Below are 20,893 nucleotides of genomic sequence, written 5' to 3'. Positions count from 1 at the left end.
CGGCAATCACATCTGCAGAACAAGGCAGTAGCTGATGGTGAGTTGTTGATTAAGGTTTTTTGACTTCATGATGCAGTATAGAAGGTTGATGTTGTCACTTTGACGGGGTTTGTTTGTAATGTTGTGTGCTGTGTTGCTCTTGAAGAGATGATTGGAGGGAGTGGAAACATGAGTGGATAGGGTTGCTGACCTCTTCATCCAGTAGTTTGGTTTTTTGTAGGCGGCCAGATCCCTTAGCAGTGTTGTATTCATGGATGCAACTTTTTTGTAGTACGGTCGCTCTAAGTTTCCATTCTTGTTGGTGAAGTTTGAGGGAGTTGATGTTTTGCAGTGCATTCCGATTTGTCGACCCCTACAGGAGATTTGTATATTAGTGTGTTTTTTTGTTGGTTGTGCATGGTGAGTTCAATAATAGGTGGAATTCCCATACCTATGTCCTGTTGTTAGTCTCCATGAGTGTATTGGGAGTGATTTCTTTTGGAATTTGCAGTTGTTGGTAATGTCTAAACTTTGGGCGTCATTCATCGTCTGTTTATTTATTTGTAGGTGGGCTCGTGAGACCCTAGGGCCATCTTGCGATAATCACTTGTTTTCGTTGACTCTGGGATTTTGAGGTGCGGATTTGTGGAGCTGTTGGTTATGATTCTGTCATTGTGTTTCTGAAGAGGTGTCAGTTCGTCAAATTTGAGTTGAGCATGCCATATGATTAGTTTATAAGATTAATTTTGTAACTCTATGTGGTTCATTAATAATTTTTTGTCTCATTCATCTTTGGGGTAGTGGTAATTCAATATTTAACTATAAGGAAAGGTAAGTTAAGATTTATGGACAGTTGGAAATGTAAGTGTTGTTGTGTGTATAATTTTTTTTTGTCTCGGTATGTGGGTGGCTAATTGTTTTCATACAATTCGTGTTTGGGGATTCGGTCTTTTAATATTTAACTTTGAAGAAAGTTAAGTTAAGAATCTCGTGTTTGGGGATTCGGTCTTTGAATATTTAACTTTGAAGAAAGTTAAGTTAACAATAGATGGTAATTGGATATTTAACTATGTGTAATGTGTAATTGTAATTGATTGATAATGCGTGGATATGGGGTTGGAGGGTTCAGTTTATTATTATATCTGTGTGGGAGGTACTATTTGTTGCTGTCGTTTGATTGAGGTCATGTGTACCTTGCTGTCGTTTGAGTGAGGGCATGTGATGCTTCGCTTTCCATTCTTGGGTTGTTCTCTCTCTCTCTCTCTCTCTCTCTCTCTCTCTCTCTCTCTTTTCCTACGGACGAGAGTGTAGGGGCTCAGTTTTCAACCGTTTTTAAGGAGTGCAGTCGGTTGATTACAGGTTTTTTGAGAATGTTCATGTCTATTTAGGAGGGGTATTTTGGTACGTGCCACAAGTTTTGGAGGTTTTCCTTTTATATAGTAGTATAGTATAGTATGATTTGTGTAGATAGTAATTTGTCTTGTATTTTAAGACCCTTTTTTTCTTTCTTTGGAAATATAAAAAATTGTTCGACACTGGGAGCCTCATTCAAATTTGGAAGATGGAAGTAAAAAAGGATGACCTCAATCAAATGTGGAAGCCAATATTCTTGAATATGCAACAAGTTGGAAGCATGAATTGTTTTCTCATTCCCCCCCCCCCCGTTTTATCTGTTGCTCTTTACTCATCTCTCAGTGCTTGTTTCTTATGTCATTTTTGTTCTTTTTCCTGTTTTTTTGTGTGATAATTTTTACTTTTTTTTTGCCTTAACTTTTGTTCTCTTAAGCCCTGGGCTGTTTAGTGAATAAATCTCCAATTATCATTTTGCTGTCTTTTTCAATCCACTAAGTTGCTTATCCTAATTCAATCCAATTTGTTGATTATCCCATGTATTACACTATTGATAACTCACATTCATCTAAGAGAACAACTGCCAAGACCCTTAGGACATGCATTAGAAGACGCATTTGACACCAATTCGAGCAAAGATGTGAGATGAAACCTTGAATTTTTCACCTCACATCTTTGGAGACATGAATTGCTTTAGGGCAATCTGCAAACCATGTGTCTAGCAATTCAAAGATAATGGTAAGACATGCGAGCCTCTCAATTAAAAGATGATTTTTTGTTCTCATGGACATCTTTTTTTTTTTAAAGTGTAGTCAATCATTTCTATTCTATCATTCACTCATTGATATGTATATTTGATTACGATACGATACGAACTTAAACGTCTCTTAAAATCACTCAACTGATAGATTTTCAATACACCCTACTTTAAACCTTGAATATACCAGCATCCATTTAGCAAAAAAGAAAAAACCAAAAAACGTATATGGTGATAGTGTCAGAGACGGGGCTTAAATATTATTATTATTATTATTTTTGGGTAAAGAGGCCTTAATTTTTAAAATTTTTAAATTTAAATTTTATTATTTATTATTTATTATTTTTTTTTACTTTTGCGGAAGTATCCCGCTATGGAAAAGAACGAATGTGAGGCTTGGGCTGTAGTGTAAAGTAATAACATGCAACAGGACCAACTACAGGAAGAAGACACAAGGGAAGAGCGAAGAGGGGAAGAAGGGAGAAGTGAGGTATCCCTCCATCGGAGACAACGAATGTGAGCAGTAGGAAAAAAATGCAGCAACAACTACTGGCCCCGGCCGCCACAAATCCACAGCCGGAGCCGGCGGAATCTGGCGAAACTCGAGCGGACGCACCACCAAAGCAGGTGGCGATGGCAATGGAGAGTTTGGGACGCGCTAGTCGCCTAATCGCTGACATTAGGATAGGTGCTGATCGTCTCCTCGAAGCGCTTTTTGTCACCACACAACCTCATCAATCCAACAGACCTTTACATTTGATTCAAAAAGAAGAGGCTTTGATGCGTCAACACTTTCAGGATCTCCGAACCATTGGTAATCCTAACGATATTCTTGCAGAAAACGATGCCTTTTTTCACTTTCTCCTTCTTAAGTTAAGTATTTCTTCTAACATTTCTTCCCTTCTTTGTTTGAATGAAAATTGGAAGAGTTCAAGGAATATCATGTGTAGTTACGGTATTAGTTTCTAATTATCCCGCGTGACGCAATTAACAGTCTAAAGAGTACTCAATTTTGCTTTCTCTCGGTTTCTGCCTGAGTAGTATTTATTATTCCTGGAATTGTCTTATGTTTGTGTCGAAGAAGTTTCATTGAGGTGTTTTAGGTTACTGCTTGCCTTTTCTGTAGCTGCTTGAGTGTTGGAATAAGTCATTGAAAGATTTATAGGAATCTTAGCGGAAGAAGTCATTGATATCTGTCATGAAGTTCATGTTGCAAAAACAAGATCCTTGGGTTTTTAGCTCTCGGCAGATTCAAGGCTCTTCAAGTCGTTTGGGTCTTAAAAAATGAAGGTAAGAAGCCAGACAGAGAGCAGTTTGAAACAGTTAGTAGAAAGTTTTCCTTCCAACATATACTACAATAACTTTGGGTTAGTTAATTTGATTGTACTGTTTAGTTCCACATATTTTTGGGGTAAAAAGTATCTTGTGTAGCTTCTCGAGTTGAAGTTTCCTTTAATTCCTGTCTATCCTTTGATCTAGGCTTTTCATATCTTGAAAGAACTTGGTTTTTGATCTCAAACTGCCCAACCTAAAGAAGGTTAAGTAGGTACATAATTTTGCTACTCAAGAAATAAAATCCTTAGGTATGGAAATCAAATGCTACTAGCAGTAGCAATTGAAATTGGAAATGCCCCCTTTTTACAGCTCCTTTACTTTTTATTTTATTATGAAACCTATAGGACCTTCACTAAATATTATTATGTTATAAACAAAGACTTGTTAGCCTATCCGATGACAAAGTGTAACTTATGTCATGATGTCACCAATTATAGACTGATCACTAACAGAATTAGATGTCCAGTTCTCGTTGATTGCTATTATAAGCCACATGTCCGATCGATTGACTTACAAGGTCGCTCCCTACATTGTACTGTAGGGATTGATTAAGATCTGTGTGATTAATTTTTGTCAAATCTGAGGATCTAAGCAGAGAAGAGATGGGAGGAGGGAGAGGGGAACTGCAAAGCTAAGGGACAAAACTCGATACCTAGCAGTTCCTTTATAATAAGATAGTATTGCATAGAAAGATTTCCAGTTCTACTAGGAATGACAATTAGATTTTGGAAGTATTACAATAAGGAAACTGATAGTAAAACCCTCATATGCGCAGCTGATTCAAGCATAAAAATAGAAACAAGAAACAACGATTTTACTTGGTTCGGTCAAGTGACCTACATCCAAGGATGAGTCCAGAGGACTCAAGATAATATGCACAACTAAATCAATGTAAAGTTGGGTACAAAAGAACTCTCAAATAACATATACAACTTCTCAAAGAAGGAACCCTTAAGAGATCAACCAAGAAGACATGGCATTGCAATCGAAACACCATAAAACGATCGCACCTAGAAATGCACAGAAACATCAAATCCACGAACAACACGAAGCCATATCGAAGGCTAGAACACCATCGAGTCATAGAGGAAACCAACCACCAAGCCTCAAACCAAAGAGCAAGTGAGATAGAGAAGAATCGTAGCTTAAAGAGAGAGAACCCAACGCAAATTACAAAATGACTTATACGACCCTAAACCCAAAACAGGGGTTTATATATACAACACTAGAAAGGACAAAAATGCCCCTCTAAATGAAAACAAATTACAAGTAAACCACTTGAACAAAGAATGACCAATATGCCCCTGTTAAGAGAGATATTCCAATATCCTCCACCTTGACACTAATTTTGGCCGTGCATAATTACCTAAATCACAAAGAACTCATCAAAAAACAAAAACAAAATGAGAAACTAAACAACAAGCATCTTTAACATGTTAAAAACAATTTTGAACTCGTCAACAGGTACATCCTTAGTCATAATATCAATAGGATTGATAGAGGTATTAATCCTTTGAGTCTTTGGAGATAATATCTCTAATAAAGTGCAATCTCACATCCACATGTTTAGTATGTTCATAAAACATGTTATTCTTAGAGAGACAAATAGCACTTTGAAAATTCACAATGTATAGAAGAACATATATCACCAAAGCCAAGTTTCCCAAGGATACTCTTTTGCTAAAGAGCTTCCTTAACAGCATAACACAAGGTAATATACTCAGCCTTAGTGGTTGAAAGAGCAACCACATGATGAAGAGAAAACTTTCAACTTACCAAACATTATCATATAACAGTTTGTAACTAATTGAACTTTGCTAATATCTTAAAATCCATAAAACAATAGTCCAATGTACATCACAGGGCCTACTCATAAACCTACAAACCAGCCCAATAGCATAAGCTAAATCAGGTCTAGAACAGACCATAGCATACATAAGTGAACCTACACAAGTTTAATAGGGCATTTTGGTCACAACAGCATCACAACATGATTTTAACTTAAAATGAGCACCCAAAGGAGTATCAACAGCTCTATAATTAGCATTTCCATAGTTATCAATCAGTTTATGCAAGTAACCTACTTGAGACAAGGTAAGAAAACCATTAGATCTATCTCTAAATATGTCAACACCAAGAATTTTTCTTGCAGCCCCTAAATCCTTCATTTCAAATTCAGACTTAAGAATTTTTTTCAACTTACAAATATGAAATTTATTTTTACAAGCAATAAGCATATCATCAACATATAACAAGAGATTAATGAAACTATGAGGTTTAAATTCACAATAGTACACACAATTATCATAATAACTTCTTTTGAACTTATACTTAAGCATAAATGAATCAAATATTTTGTACCATTGTCTAGGGGATTGTTTTAACCCATACAAGGATCTCAAACAATAAACAAACCTTACGGTCATCACCTTTTTTTTCATAGAACCCTCAAGTTAATTCATGAAAATTTGCTCTTCAAGTCTACCATTCAAAAAGGTAGTATTGACATCCATTTGTTCCAACTCAAGGTCAAATATAGCAACAAGAGACGAGATAACCTAAATAGAAGTGTGCCTAAGCATAGGTGAAAACACCTTATTATAATCAACACCTTCAGTTTGAGAGTAGCCCTTAGCCACCAACCTAGCCTTAAATCTAGGTCTTTTTACTCAAGGAATCTCAAACTTAAGCTTATAAACCCACTTACAACTTATGAATTTCTTGTCCTTGGGTCTATTTACAAACTTCCAAGTCTCATTCTTAACCGAAAAATCCATCTCTTCCTTCATGGCAGCTAACCATTCACCAGTCTCAAGGCTATCTAGGTCTTCTTTAAAGGTCCTAGGCTCACTAGCTTCTATATGATCAGCAACACCAAAGGCAAAAGAAACCAAATCTGAACCAAAAACCACACTTTCATCCACATTATCAAACTTAGAAGGCTTCCTAATCTCTCTTTTAACCCTATCCTTAGCCAAGAGATAATTATCTAGGGTCCTTCTTCACCAACCTCTTGTTTAACATATAAAGAACCACTAGGTGACTCTAAATCAGCCTCCAAATCAATAGGATCAGAGGTATCAAGCTTAACACTAGGCTTACCCTCAAATTCCACCTTAATAAGACTACCATCAAGGTCTTGGGTATTAGGTTCTCCACTAGAGGACCTAGGCTTAACAAACTCTAGTTTATTAAACCTAACATCTCTACTCACAATCACTTTTTTATTTTCAAGACACCACAGCCTATAACCTTCAACACCTAGAGGATACCCAAAGAACAAACGTTTTCTACCCCTAGGCTCCAACTTTTCCTTACTTTGGTGGACATAAGCAAACACCCAAAAGGTTTTAAAATAGTATAATCAAAATCAGCCTTAGACCATCTACTTTTGGGAGTTTGAAAGCCTATAGAAGAACTAAGAGACTTATTAATAACATAACAAGCCGTACTAGAAGCTTCAGCCCAAAATCTCTTACCTAGGCTAGAATCAATGAGCATGCCCGTAACTCTATCCATGATAGTTCTATTCATTCTTTCAGCTACTCCATTTTGTTGGGGAGTGTAGGTGCAAGTCTTATGCCTAGTAATGTCATATTCTTTACAAAACTCAAGAAATTTATCATTACAAAACTTAAGTCCATTATAGTTCTAAGTTTCTTTATTTTATTAATTTCTTATCAGTTTGATTTTCAATCATCACTTTCTACTCAAGAAACTTATCAAATATAATAGATTTATCTCTAAGAAAATATAAGCAAACTTTCCTAGAATAATCATCAATAATGGACAAGAAGTATTGTGCACCCGAGAGGGATGAGGGAACATTGGGAGAGCCCCACAATCAGAATGTAAATATTCAAGCACATGAGAGGTCTTATAATTATAATGTAAATTAGCTTTATGGAGCTTACCCATGGCACATATCTCACAAAACTTTGAAGTTTCACATTTATACAGTTTCAAGTGACCATTTCTACACAAATAACTTAGTCTTTGTTACTTATATGACCTAGTCTTCCATGCTATAACTCCACCTCACTTGGCTCTTCACTAGCTATAGAGGTAGTTCCAAGAATCACATTCCCATTGAGAAAAGAAAGCCCCTTTCTCAATTTAGCAGTCAAAACCACATCATTTCCCCTCATAACCCTAAGGCAACCATCCTTAGAACAATAACAGAACTCCTTTGAATCAAATTGACTCAAAGACAACAAATTTCTTTTCAAACCGGGGACATGTCTAACTTGTTCTAAGTCCCTCACTTTCCCATCATCCAATCTAAGTCTAATAGAACCAATGCTTTCAACTTCATAAATTTGGTCATTTCCCATAATGACCTTGCCACCCTTAATGGGCTTGAAGGTCATAAACCACTCTCTTCTTGGAGTCATATAGAAAGTACACCCGAGTCAAGGATCCAATTCTCTAGGTCAGCCATAGGGGAAACTACTAGTGCATCACTAGTAGCATTAGCCATAGTAGCCTCACTTCTCTCACCACCATTTTTCTTAATCTTTCCCATCAATTCTTCCTAATATGCCCCTCCTTCTTAAAATAACAACACACCTTACCCTTTACCTTTATTGTTATTATTATTCTGATTATTATGATTAAATTGGTTGTTATTGTTGTTATTCTTCTCCACAAACTTCTTCTTTTTCTTATTAATGAATTTCTTCTTATTCTCTATGTTATTCTTATTTTCAAAATTCCCATAAAGCCCGTCACCAGCAACCTTTATTATTTTTTTTAGATTTCACTTCTATATCCCTAATCTTAAGAGCTTCCATTACATCATCAAGAGTCACAGATTCTCTACCATATTTTATAGCATTCTTTACTATAGCATGCATTTTAGGCAAAAAAAAAAATAAAAATTCAACAATAGGACAACAAGAGTATTATCACGAAGCTCTTTATCAAGATCAACTAAATCATGATAATTTATAAAATTCATTTTTATTATCAGATAAAGATTTAGAAGCATCCATTTTAAAACTAAACAATTGTTCTTTCAACAAGGTAATGCTAGGTAGGGATGGGATCATATACAGCTCTTCAAGTTTAGTCCAAACCATATCAGCTTCAATACAATATCTTACTCATCTTATAACATTATTTCTCAAATGCAAAATCAGGGTACTATAACAAAACTCCATCATATCGTTCTTTTCTTCATCAGTCATAGAGGATGGGAGTTTGTTAATACCTTTTAGAGCCTTATGACAATGATTTTGCACAATAATTGCATGCATTCTGTATTTCCAGACAACAAAGTCACCTTTGGCTTCAAATTTCTCAAGCTTATATCGGGTAAGAGCCATGGCAAAGAATTTAAGAAAAAAAGAAAAGAAATGAGAATACAATTTCAGAGAATAATGGAGCAAGAATAATGGATTCAAATGTACTAAAACAATACAAGAGTAACAGTCTAGAAGTTATTTCAAATAACAAACAAATATAATATCAGAGTCAAATGAAAACAAGCATCAAACACGTGAGTTTTTAAATAGAATTAGAAAAAAGCAAAAGCCCCAAAATTCTAAACAGTTCCAGGTAACTAAATATGAGAAACCTTAAGAACAAATAGGTTTGATCGGATTCAAACCAAGAAAAATCAAATTGATGCAATAAACAAGCAATTGAAGCCTTATTAATAAGGTTTTACCATCAAAACCTACATCACAACATCAATTTAACAAACCTAACTGAATCGGGTAACAAAGAATTGGGGGGTTTTAAGAAACAAGAATCAAACAAGAAATAGGGAGCATAATACATACATAATATTCAAGAAATTAATGGAGAAAGAAATGATTGAGAGAAACAAGTGCATATAGGTAGCAAAAAGCCAACAACTGTGACTAACAACTGAAGCTCTGATGCTAATATGTTAGGAAAACCCTCATATGCGCAGCAAAATCAAGCATAAAAATAGAGACAAGAGACAACGATTTTACTTGGTTCGATCAAGTGACCTACATCCAAGGATGAGTCCAGAGGACTCAAGATAATATGCACAAGTAAATCATTTAAAGTTGGGTACAAAGGAATTCTCAAATAACATATACAGCTTCTCAAAGAAGGAACCCTCAAGAGATCAACCAATAAGACATGGCATTACAACCGAAACACCATAAAATGATCTCAGTTGGAAATGCGCGGCAACAACACATCCATGAACAGCACAAAGCCAAATCGAAGGCTAAAACACCATCGAATCACTAAGGAAACCAACTACCAAGCCTCAAACCAAAGAGCAAGAGAGACAGAGAAGAATCACAGCTTAAAGAGAGAGAACCCAACGCAAATTACAAAATGACTTATGAGACCCTAAACCCAAAACAGGGGTTTATATATACAACACTATAAAGGACAGAAACGCCCCTCTAAATGAAAACAAACTACAAGTAAACCACTGAAACAGAGAATGACCAGTCTGCCCCTATTAAGAGAGATATTCCAACAAAAACTTGCCAAGGACTAATCCTAACTATAGTAGGAACACTAAATAGGGGTCTTGATTAGAGTGACTATGAAATATTTTCTGCTATTGAGATGCACATGATTAGCTCTCCCCCTCATGTTGGGGCCTTAGAATCACTCAAGCATAGGTTGAAACACTCTTAAAAAGCAAGATCAACCAATGGTTTGTAAACATATAACCCGGCTGATTGGTAGCGGAAACTAATGCAGAGGAGAAACCAACTTTTTCATAATAGTATACATCAGTGTGATTGGTCCTCATGAAACACTAGGTTGCTTGCAATATATGTAGCAGCTTGATCATCGCAAAATATTTTCATAGGTTGAGTAACTTGAAATTACAGCCACTGAATGATGATTTTAGCCCCATTAACTCAATTGTGGTATCAGCAATTGCTGGATATTTGTCTGTGCTTCTTGCCATTCCATGTGATCAAATTATTTCCAACAAAGGTGCTAAAACCAGTAATAAAAATCATCTGTCACAATAGGTACCAGCCCAGTGAGATGAAGAAACCCCAATCAGATCAACATTTCAATTGGGTGGATTTTCTCCAGGTGCTTCTTTTAGGTACTGTAATATACCACATGCTGCTCCTAGTGAATCTTTTTTGGTGATTGCATAAATTAGTTAACAACCTCAACAGATTAAGATATACCTGGTTGAGTGATAGTAGATAAACAAGTTTTCAGCAAATCTGTTGAACCGTTGTGTATCTTCTAAATCTTCACTATTGCTAGCTGAGGATCCATGGAAGTATAAACTGGTTAAGAAGCAAGCATTCCAGTCTCTGCCAAAGGTCCAACACATACTTTCTTTATACTAATTTCTTACTCCGTAAAACTTCAATACCCAACAAGTACTTGAGAGGCCTTAAGGCTTTTATCTGAATATTTTGATGAAGATGGATTTTACTAACTTGAGTAATACTAGACACATCATTGCTTGCTACAATAATATCATCCCGATAAACAACCAGCACAACTAACTGTCTCATGGTGATGAAGATAGGGTAAATGATCAGAATAACACCAAGAATACACAACAACTGACGATGCAACTGAATTTATCAAACCATGCTCTTGGAGATTGTTTCAACGCATCAATGGCCTTGTGAAGTTGCACCTGTTGGCTAAGTTCTCTTCCTGAGCAACATACCTTGAAAATTCCTTCAGATTAACACTCTTGAAGATCATCATAGAGGAAAATAATTTTGCTATCCATTTGATACAAGACATGATCTAAGTTGAAAGCTAGATAACTATCACTTGAACAAAATTTGGTGATGGGTGAGAAGCTTTTTGGATAATCCCCTTCATGAGTTTGATATATCATTAACAGCAAATTTTGCCATAAGTCTACCTGTCCACACTTGAGAAGATTGGTATATACTACAGACCATGTCTGGCTAGATAATAGACCATCTATACAGGGTGCATTGTTGCTTTCTAGCTATGATGAGAAAAGGTCTTACTGTGGTTTTGGGAACAAAGTCTGTAGATAGCGTAGAAGCAAGGGTATGTAACGTAGAAGGTAGATGAGATGGACAAACTGCTCAATAAGATAAACGTTCATGGATTTTTGTGTATAAGAATGAGTACCAGGGTTATCAAGGTAGGAAGACAAAGTCTGTAGATAGCGTAGAAGCAAGGGTACGTAACGTAGAAGGTAGATGTGATGGACAAACTGCTCAATAAGATAAACCTTCATGGATTTTTGTGTATAAGAATGAGTACCAGGGTTATCAAGGTAGGAAGGCGTTTTAAGGCCTTGAAGCACCTTGACAATGGGGTGGCAACAAAGTGTTCTAGTATTGTTTTTCATTGTATATAACCATGTTATTTGGCACCAATAGTATTAAAAATTGTATAAATTTTCTTATGTTCAGTAAGAATTAAAGAATCTTACCACGAAAGATATTCACCCAAAAAAAAGAGGCAACAAACTGTTTTTGTCATATAAAATATGTTAATCTCCAAGAAGATTGACCAATCAAATGATTTTATTATCCATGAGACTCTTAGTGTTAGATAGAGTACAAAACCGGCTTTCCAACAAATCCAAGATTGCTGATGTCTGATTTATATTGAAAGAGTTATGTTTTGGTCAAACCTTATTTGGTTTGTGGACACGTTGTCAATATTGTTCTGAATAAATCATTTCTTAGTTGTCAAACAAATTATTATTTTACCATGATTTTGTTGTTGCAATTTTCATGATACTAAAAATTATGAAATTTCTAGTTTTCAGAAAAACCCTAGCAGTGGAAGTTCAAAATTACTTTTTATTTCTTTTTGATTATATGAAGGATCATATCTTGTCTCCTGAGTAGGATTTATCAAGCTTTTCTGCAAGTTCCCCCTTGCCACTGTGGATATCTTATATTATTGTCTTCAGTTAGAAGTAATGTTTCATTTTTCTTAATCCATGCCTTTTCAGGGAAGAGTGTTTAAATTATGCTTAAATATGTTAACTTTTGAAGAGAAAACTATATAATTTTTTTTTTGGAAATGATCTTTAGTTATTATCAAAATGCCTTGGTAAAAGATTAATAGGTGTTGCCTTTTATTGGTTTTTGGTCTTGAAATATGCTGGATGAAGCTGATATTTCTTATTGGAATCTGGATTTGTCACATTTTAACAACAATACTAATTATATGAGGATGATCTGGGTCTCTGATTGATGAGCATCACGCTGGGGAGTGGGGTGGGAGGAATTGAAAATTGAAATTCAAGTATAACATTGTTAACTGGCTATATTCTTCATTTTCTAGGAAGACAACTGGAAGATTCTGGGGTTCTAACTGGCTCTCTTCGTTCACGAAGTAATTCTTGGGGTTTGCACATGCCTCTTGTCTGTCCAGATGGTGCTGTTGTTGCTTATGCTTGGAAACGTCAACTAGCTGGCCAGGCAGGTGCATCAGCTGTTGACAGAGCCAGGTAGATTGATAGGACTTGGATCTATAGTAAAAGCACTTACTAAAGTCATCAATTTTCTATACTTGTTAATATATTGCTTCAGAGGGTTCTCCATATCTTGCTTTTGTTCAGTTCCACAGGTTTCATGATGTTTACTTTAGTTCTGATTGTATGCTTACAAGTTCTGATATGAAGATAAGTTACTTTTGAGAATGTTAAGTGCAGCATGAAAAATGAATTCAAAACTTATGTAAGTGAACTGGCAATGTGTTATGAATGAGGTGGAAATGTTCATTAATGTTTAAAAGAAATTCTGAGACTAATGCTCTTATATTGTTTAACGCCTGAATTCCAGCTTATCTGGAACTCCTAAAATTGTAGAAAATTCTTCTTCTGGGGAGTAGGATGTGAGTACAACAGCAACATCAAGCCTTGTCCCAACAAAATGGGGAATCCATATAATAAGGGTTTGGTTGTTTCCTTTTTTCTTCCCCCCCCCCCCCTTCTTCCTGGTGCCTGCTGGCGGCTGTGAACCTGATGACAAACTTCCTTTTTACCTGGGCTTGGGGACCAGCAGCAAACCTCTGTAGGAGTTTTAGATTATTGAGCAAAGAATGGGTCTTGGTTGAAACCCTGACCAAAAGCCCCGAGTTGTCTCAGTTTCTAGCATGGCCAAAATGAGACCCAGAGTCACCCAATGTGAAAGCTAGTAATCAAAATCTGATACCTCCGGTTCCAGGCAGCCTCAAAACTGATATTTAGAACCTTCTATTGATGACAATGATGATGATTGGGATGGGATCAAATAAAGGAACTTGGTTTCTCTCGTTGAATGATTGTAGATGTTTTTCCTGCAATAATCTGCAAATTGAGATTTAGAATCTTGCATTGAGGATGATGCTAGGAAGGATTAAAGTAAGTTACTTGGCTTTTCTCGTTCAATGATTGTGGATGTTCTTCCTGGATTAATGTGGAATGAAGGTCACAGAACCTGATGTAGCTTCTCTAGGGGTCCGCTTGAGTAATATACCACTTTATTAGTCAAGTGAATGCCGATTACATAAATTAGTGATGCCACTCTAATAAAGGAAGTTGCAATTCATTGGTATTGCTTGAATGGAAAATTCTGGAAGCAATATATGAGAGTGAACTAGAGATGAAGGGTATAAGTTGGAATTTATAGATTGAACTAAAGGTGTAATAGAATTGGGGAGAAAGGTGAAAGACTGAATGGTCTTCAACCTTTCAACACTGTTGACCAGCAGAAAGCCTTTTTGATTCAGTTGAAGACGCTCACTATGTAGGATTCTGGGATAGCTGTGTAACACATAAATCTCTTAGGGGTGGGCAATATGAATACGAAAATTAATTCAAGGGAAGATAGTCTCTCAGTGTACCAAGGCTCCCACTGTTGCTGGGTTTGGAAGTGGCAAATGTACATAGCCTTAACCCCCTAGCTTCACAGGAAATGTTGTTCAAGTTTCAAATTATAATCAATAGGTTGCAAACATGCAATAGTGCAACTTAACTGTTGTGCCAAGACTTGCACAATTTTATTTCAAGAAGATAGGGCTGAAACTACTTCTGGTGTTAGGGTTAGGATCAGATTTGAAGTGACTTTTAAATCCACTATCCTAGCAAGCTTTGGAACTCAGGCTATAAGGAGGAGAGCTCACCCTAAGGTGATGCAGATCCAGCACCAGATTAGAGCCTTGGACTTGCTGCTTAGCACTTGAAAGGCCAGGTGAAGTCTGTAGGGTTGCTGTCCAGCAAGCACTCCCAAGTCATTATTGGTTTTTCTTACTCGTTTGAAGCTTTTTTTCCTCCATTCTTAGTAATTTTGGTTAGGCAATGACAGTAATGCAAATATTGCCAACTTAAGTTAGCTGCATATGAGTCCCTTCAAGTGAGTATTTTATTTGTTGGCTGTTTTGTTATGGTTTCTACTTCGATCTCTTGGGTTTATAAATTGACATTAACGTATTTGGTATGCCTTGAATGCCTTATTTATTATAGAGTAAAATCAACTGAGACTGAATTTTTATGTTAACAAGACTTGATTCAAGTTCAAGTTTTGAATTGCTTCCTGTCAATTCTGAGGTTTTCTAATAGCACCTGGTGAGGGGCGGGCATTCGTGCAATGGTTGGTGGACCATAGTTGTAGTCCTGTAGACTGAGGTTAAGGCATTGAGACAACCTCTTAGCAAAAAATTGCTAAGGTAAGGCTGCATAGGAAACTGGCCCCCGAACTTTGCTTGTGCGGAAGCCTTTGGCACCAGGTTTGCCCTACTAGCACCTGATGAGCAGTGGCTAAAAATATGGTATACTAATTTTTTTTACTTCAAAAGAAGGTTCTTTTTTCATTTGGACCCCTTGAGGTTTGACCTGATGCAGGTTTTATTGCTTTGTATGTTATTTAGGATGCTTTGATTGGTGTTCCATCCAAGGAAGAAAATTCGACCGAAATAGGAATTTCGACCTTGCGAAAGGCCAAAATTTCGATGTTTCGGTCGAAACTGGAAATCGGAACTTTAATTTCGGGCATCATATGGACTCAAAATGATTTGGATTCATGCGTTCTACCTTTTTCAAGCATAATAAACACTATAGAACTATTAGTTTACCAAAAAATTCATTGAAAATGTAACATCCAGTATATACTACATATGAAAAGAAGCGAAAATGTTACCAATTACAAGTCTACTCTATTCCATATTTCCCTCTTCCGTCTGCACTCCATACAATTGACAATACAAGTCCCATGATGTTTGCCCCATATAGTTGTGGACATAGTCAGCAACTGCAGCTTTGTACGTGGCCTCATCCATTTACCTAAGATTTCCTGATGGTGGGAAGTTTTGAATCTCCGGATAAGGAATTGGCTCAATTGCATATGGAAAAGCTAGTGGTGGCTGTGGAAGATCTGCTCAACAAATGAAGGAGCACCCTGGTTGTCAGCATAAGGTTCATATTGACAATAAGGTTCCAGTGGTTGACTCTGATAGGTGAAAGTGGGAGAGACACCATAAGCTCCATAAGCTCCATAAGCTCCATAACCATAAGGCTCCACTATCTTGAAAGCTAGTGGTTGTTATTCCTTATCTTGAAAAGTTCCACTATATGCTCCAAAAATTACATGCATGCTTCTAAAGTTATAATAATAACCTCCTATTTTTAAATATAAAAAAAAATATAAACAATTTAAAAATATATAAAATACACACTATCTTAAAAAGCTCCACAACATGCTCTAAAAATTCCATACATGCTTCCATTAATACTCTCCTATTTTTAAATTTAAAACATAAACATAGTATTTCTAATTTTTTAAATATTTGTCAAATTATTTAAATATATATTAAATATAGTAAAAATAGATAATTAACATAAAAAAAAAAATTGATTCAACACCATCACAACAATATGGTGTCTCAACTCTCACATACATTAATTTGAAGCTCATAGATCTACTATACATATATATTTTTAGCAATATATATAATTTACAAAATAATGTTTAATAACAAAAAAGTAAAAAAATAGTAGGAAGAATAAAAAATTAATTTTGACACCACAAATTCATAGATCAACACTCTAAAGTAAACAAACTTAAATTTGGAAGCAATCCAAGAAGATTTAAGGCACAAACAAAACAAAAATAAAAAAATGAGGAAGTTGGTTACTCACCTTGCAAGATTTGAAAAATCCACAAATGGAGGAGCAAATCTAGTGTTTGAATGAAATTGAATTGTAGAAATTAGGTGAAAAAATGGATGAAAGCAAGAGAAATAAAAAAAAGTTCAAAATATGGTTGAAATCTCAGAGGCGACATCGCTTGAAATGGGTCGAAATGACGATAGGTCGATATATTGGTCGAAAAGAGTCATTTTTATAACTAGGCCACTGTCGTTTCGGGTCGATACGATATTGACCGATATTTCGGTCGTACAACAGGACATAATACATTTCTTTTCCTACTACTGTATTTCATTTCGATCTGTGGTTTTGCAGACATTTCAATCAAAATTTCGACAATTTTGGTTGAATTTTCTTCCATGGTTCCATCTCACCTTCAATTATTGGGAAAACATCCAAGTTGATGAATGCATCTTCACCAAAAATATTCTCCCCTTGAAAAGGTGTCGAGGTAATAATAGGATGAGGTTTCATGAAAGACAACATCCACGGAAATGAAGATTTTATAGGATGGAGGATGCTAGCAGCGGTAGCCCTTATGGGAAGGAGAATATCCCACAAAGATGCATCAAACTTCTAATAACTTATGCTGCATTTGGTTCCGCAATTCCTTGGAGTCAGATTCTAGAGAATCATGATTCCAAATTAAATAAACTGTTTGGTTCAAAATATTCCTAGAATCCACAAGATTCCATGGAGTCAAGTGATTTCACATTTTAATGTAAAATGGGTGATTCCATGGAAAACACCTCAGTAGGTGGTTTCCAAATAGAATCCTCAAACTGAACCCATGCTATTAATATATATGATTCCATGGAATATAAAAAACATGACTAAGCCCTCCCTGTGTGTTACGACTGTACCTCTCCTCTTTCATTGCCAAACCTTCATCCTCTGTGCTTCGATTGCATCATTGGAAATCTGAATAGAAAATATTAGATCTCATTCCAGGGAGATCGGTTACCTTCATCCTGTGTGCGTCCATTGCGTTAATGGAGATCTTAATAAAAAAATTAGATCTCGTTCCATGGAGTTTGGTTTCTGTTAGTGGAGATTTCTGGTAATGGAGATTTGGAATTTTGAGTTCTTGTTCAACGGATTTGTCTGCTGAAGCTTTGTAGAATTAATTGCAGGATACATTGCTTGTGCCAGTGATTTTTGGAGTTTCTTTTCTAATTCCTTTGTCTCTAATTGTGAGACTTGAGGTTTCTTGATTAGGGTTTTTTTGGGTGGGTTCTGATTGTTTCTGAAATTTGAGGAGGAAATTTGTTTTGGTGAAGAATCTAATCAAGAAATAGGATGAGATTTGGGTATTCTGGGATGGAAGTCTTGAAGCTGCGAATGGGTATAATATTGTTCTATTTTACTTTGCTTGATAAGTTTCAGGCGACCAATTTTAACCAGCCAGATACAATATTGTTCCATTTCACAGTTCAGGTTAACTATTTTACTTATACAAATTAATGAATACTGTGGCGTGGGTGTTCTTCCGATTCGGCAATTGGTCAGTGCTTGCAGCGACAACATATTCGTCTATGGATGCAAAGTACCTTCGCTGTGGGGATACTGAAAAGTTAGGGCATGTTTCCCTTTCAGAGTTTATTTCCTCTGCAACAAGGAAATATACTGAAAAGTTAGGGCATGTTTCCCTTTCAGAGTTTATTTCCTCTGCAACAAGGAAATAAACAACAGGGGTAGTATGTAAGTGCTTGCAGAAAGGGTTGCCGCTGTCACAATAATGGATGGTATTCAAGATTAATTTACACTTCAGTGGTTAATAGAAAAATTAACCTAAAGCTAATGGTATTTCTTTAAGGGTTAAAAATATAATTTAGTGAAATATGATAAATCAATACAAAATTTATTTTTAAATGATTTAGATTGAATCCATTTATAGATCATAGTAACCAAATAGTTTTTCAGGATGAACCCACTAATAGAATTAGGGTAACCAAACAGTTTTTTAAATAGATATATTTGTCAGGATCAGAAGAACCAAACAGTTATTTTATTATGTATATGATTCCACAGAACCCAATTCCATAGACTCATGATTCCCAAGAAACATGATTCTAATGTTGACTCCAGAGAATTGTGGAACCAAACACAACCTTATACTTCTTGACAACAATTCAAACTTACAACATGGTGTTCAGAGTTGTCACTCATTGGAGGTTGCTGTGCTAAGATGTTTGCTCGTAACATTCCATTTAAATATTGGAGTGATGCTGTTCTCACTGCCGCCTGTTGGATTAACTGTATGACTTCTTGCATACTTGACTCAAAAGCACCTGGAGCTGTCCTTTGCAAAGTACCCTTTTGGTTCCCCAAATAGTGATTCGACTGTGTCAACTACGTTTGTGATCATCACCGTACAGGTTTGAATCATGAAGCACTCAATGTATCTTTGTGGGATATTCTCCTTCCTAGAAGGGTCACTGCTGCCATTGTCCGCCATCTCACTAATTCTTTATTTTCATGGATGTTGTCTTTCATGAACCTCATCTTACTATACCTTGACACCTCTTTAGGGGGAGAATAATTATGGTAAAGATGCATAGGCCGACCTAGATGCTTATCTAATTATTAAAGACATGATAGAACAGTAGCCTACAGAGCAGCCTATAGAGTAGCCTAAAAAGCAACCACTGATAGATCATCCAACAATACCTAGTAATGGAGCCACAAAATCGTAGTAGAGGAACCTTGAAGACAACTGAACAAAAGACTCCTGGAAATAGTATTTTGAAGTCATCGTTGCAAATGTCGACAAGGGACCACTACCGAAGCTCCTTTTCCATTACAAGAATCCTCTCCAGAACCAGAGCCTGGATTTCCAACTGCTTCATCTCCCAGAGAGGACCCTTCTCTTGAACAACCTATAGCCCTTTTAAGCAAAAGTATCAACTCAGCTGGTCTGAGGGAGAATACCATGATCTTCCAAGTACTCCTGAAAAGTGTGCTTTATATATTCTTTGCCATTATCACTTGTCAGTGCAGAATGCTTTGATCTTGACTCCGAACTGGGTTTGTACCATCTTATGATATACTTAGAAGCATTGGAAGACTTCACTCTTGTGGTGCATTAGGTATACCAAAGTGACACAAGTGTGATAGTCATTTAAGGTTATAAACCACAGATGACCAGAAATAGAATTATGAGTGGGACTAAGATCTGAATGGGCTGTATGATTACCAGGAGTAGCAGAGGTATCATAAATGTAGTAGTGGTAGTGGGGGCAGCTTGTAGTAATTCACGGAGAGCTTGCAGTTCTTTGTTGGAGAGCTTGACTGTGTCAATAGAAGGGGTAGTCAGCTCCAGTCTAGTTAGTCCTTGTCATTCCCCAACTCTTTTCACGACTAGACTTTCTTTTTGCTTCGAAGTCTGCGGGCTTCCCTGTAGTTTCCAACATTTTTCTTTTGTATGCCATGGTTTACCATAGCGTTTGCATTTGATAACTTCTTTTGGTGCCTTTGTACTATTTCCAGTCTGAATCTGAAGGGCTGACCTGTCAGGTGTAGAAGAAGGGAGCGTTGCAGCACAAGTTGTCTTTGGTTTGTATGAAGGCATATGATTCCTCTAAGGTGGGAAAGGGATCTCGGCTGAGAATCTGATGCTGAATAGGATCATACTCCACAATTCATATTAAGTCCAGTTATGAAATCATATACTCAAGGTGCATGTGGTGGGCTGCAATGTCTTCAACATTTATTTAGTTGAAAGGTGCTATAATGGTCTATCTTCTGCCACAATGCACTATGAATGTTGCAGTACTGAGAGAGTGTCATCTCCTTACTGTTTGGTTTCATGAACTTGCTTGCAGAGCTCATAGACTTGAGCAGTGTTTCCGACTTTACTATAAGTCTTCTGAGCAGCATTCCAAATACTAGCAGTAGTATCCAATAGAAGAAAAGTTTGGTGTAGCTCTGGTATCATGGATCTAACTAAAAAAGCTGTCACCAGAAAGTCACATGCAAGCCATCGATCCTGAGCAGGTCTAGGGGTTTTTGGTTTCACGGCAGTGCCATTAATATAGGAGTCCTCTGCCAGTAATAGTAATATAGGCAGATCTTGACGACATTAAGTAGTTTGAACCATCTAGGATTTTAAGCAGAGAACCAAGGGGCTGGTAGTCGTTCTCATCAGGATTTTCAGCTGTAGGTATGGGTTTTGCTGCTCTTGTAGTTGATTCTGATGTAGTTGAACCACTTTGTTAACATGCAGTTTTTTTGCCGCTTTTTTACTTAATTGCTACCACTTTGTTGCCTTGTGCACCTTATTGCCTCCTAGATGCCAAGACGGTCGCTTTTTTGACATTTTTGACATAATAATATTTTTTCTTCATTTTTTTTTTTAAAATCAAATT

General features: G+C 36.4%; 1 protein-coding gene across 1 annotated transcript in view; it reads left to right on the top strand.

Annotated features, from left to right (window-relative positions):
- The first annotated feature begins 2,473 nt into the window (after nucleotides 1-2,473).
- Nucleotides 2,474-20,893, top strand: part of LOC149024382 (mediator of RNA polymerase II transcription subunit) — a 47,036-nt gene continuing 28,616 nt past the window's right edge. Inside the window, exons 1-2 of the mRNA XM_089144646.1 lie at nucleotides 2,474-2,900; nucleotides 12,686-12,851. Coding sequence (XP_089000772.1) covers nucleotides 2,621-2,900; nucleotides 12,686-12,851 — 446 coding nt within the window. The 5' untranslated portion in view covers nucleotides 2,474-2,620. The remainder of the gene's footprint in view (nucleotides 2,901-12,685; nucleotides 12,852-20,893) is intronic.

This window comes from Hakea prostrata, chromosome 2, assembly GCF_041222555.1.
Source record: "Hakea prostrata isolate BN-2017 chromosome 2, UWA_Hpros_2, whole genome shotgun sequence".
NCBI lineage: Eukaryota > Viridiplantae > Streptophyta > Magnoliopsida > Proteales > Proteaceae > Hakea > Hakea prostrata.
This window is presented reverse-complemented; position numbering and strand designations above follow the sequence as displayed.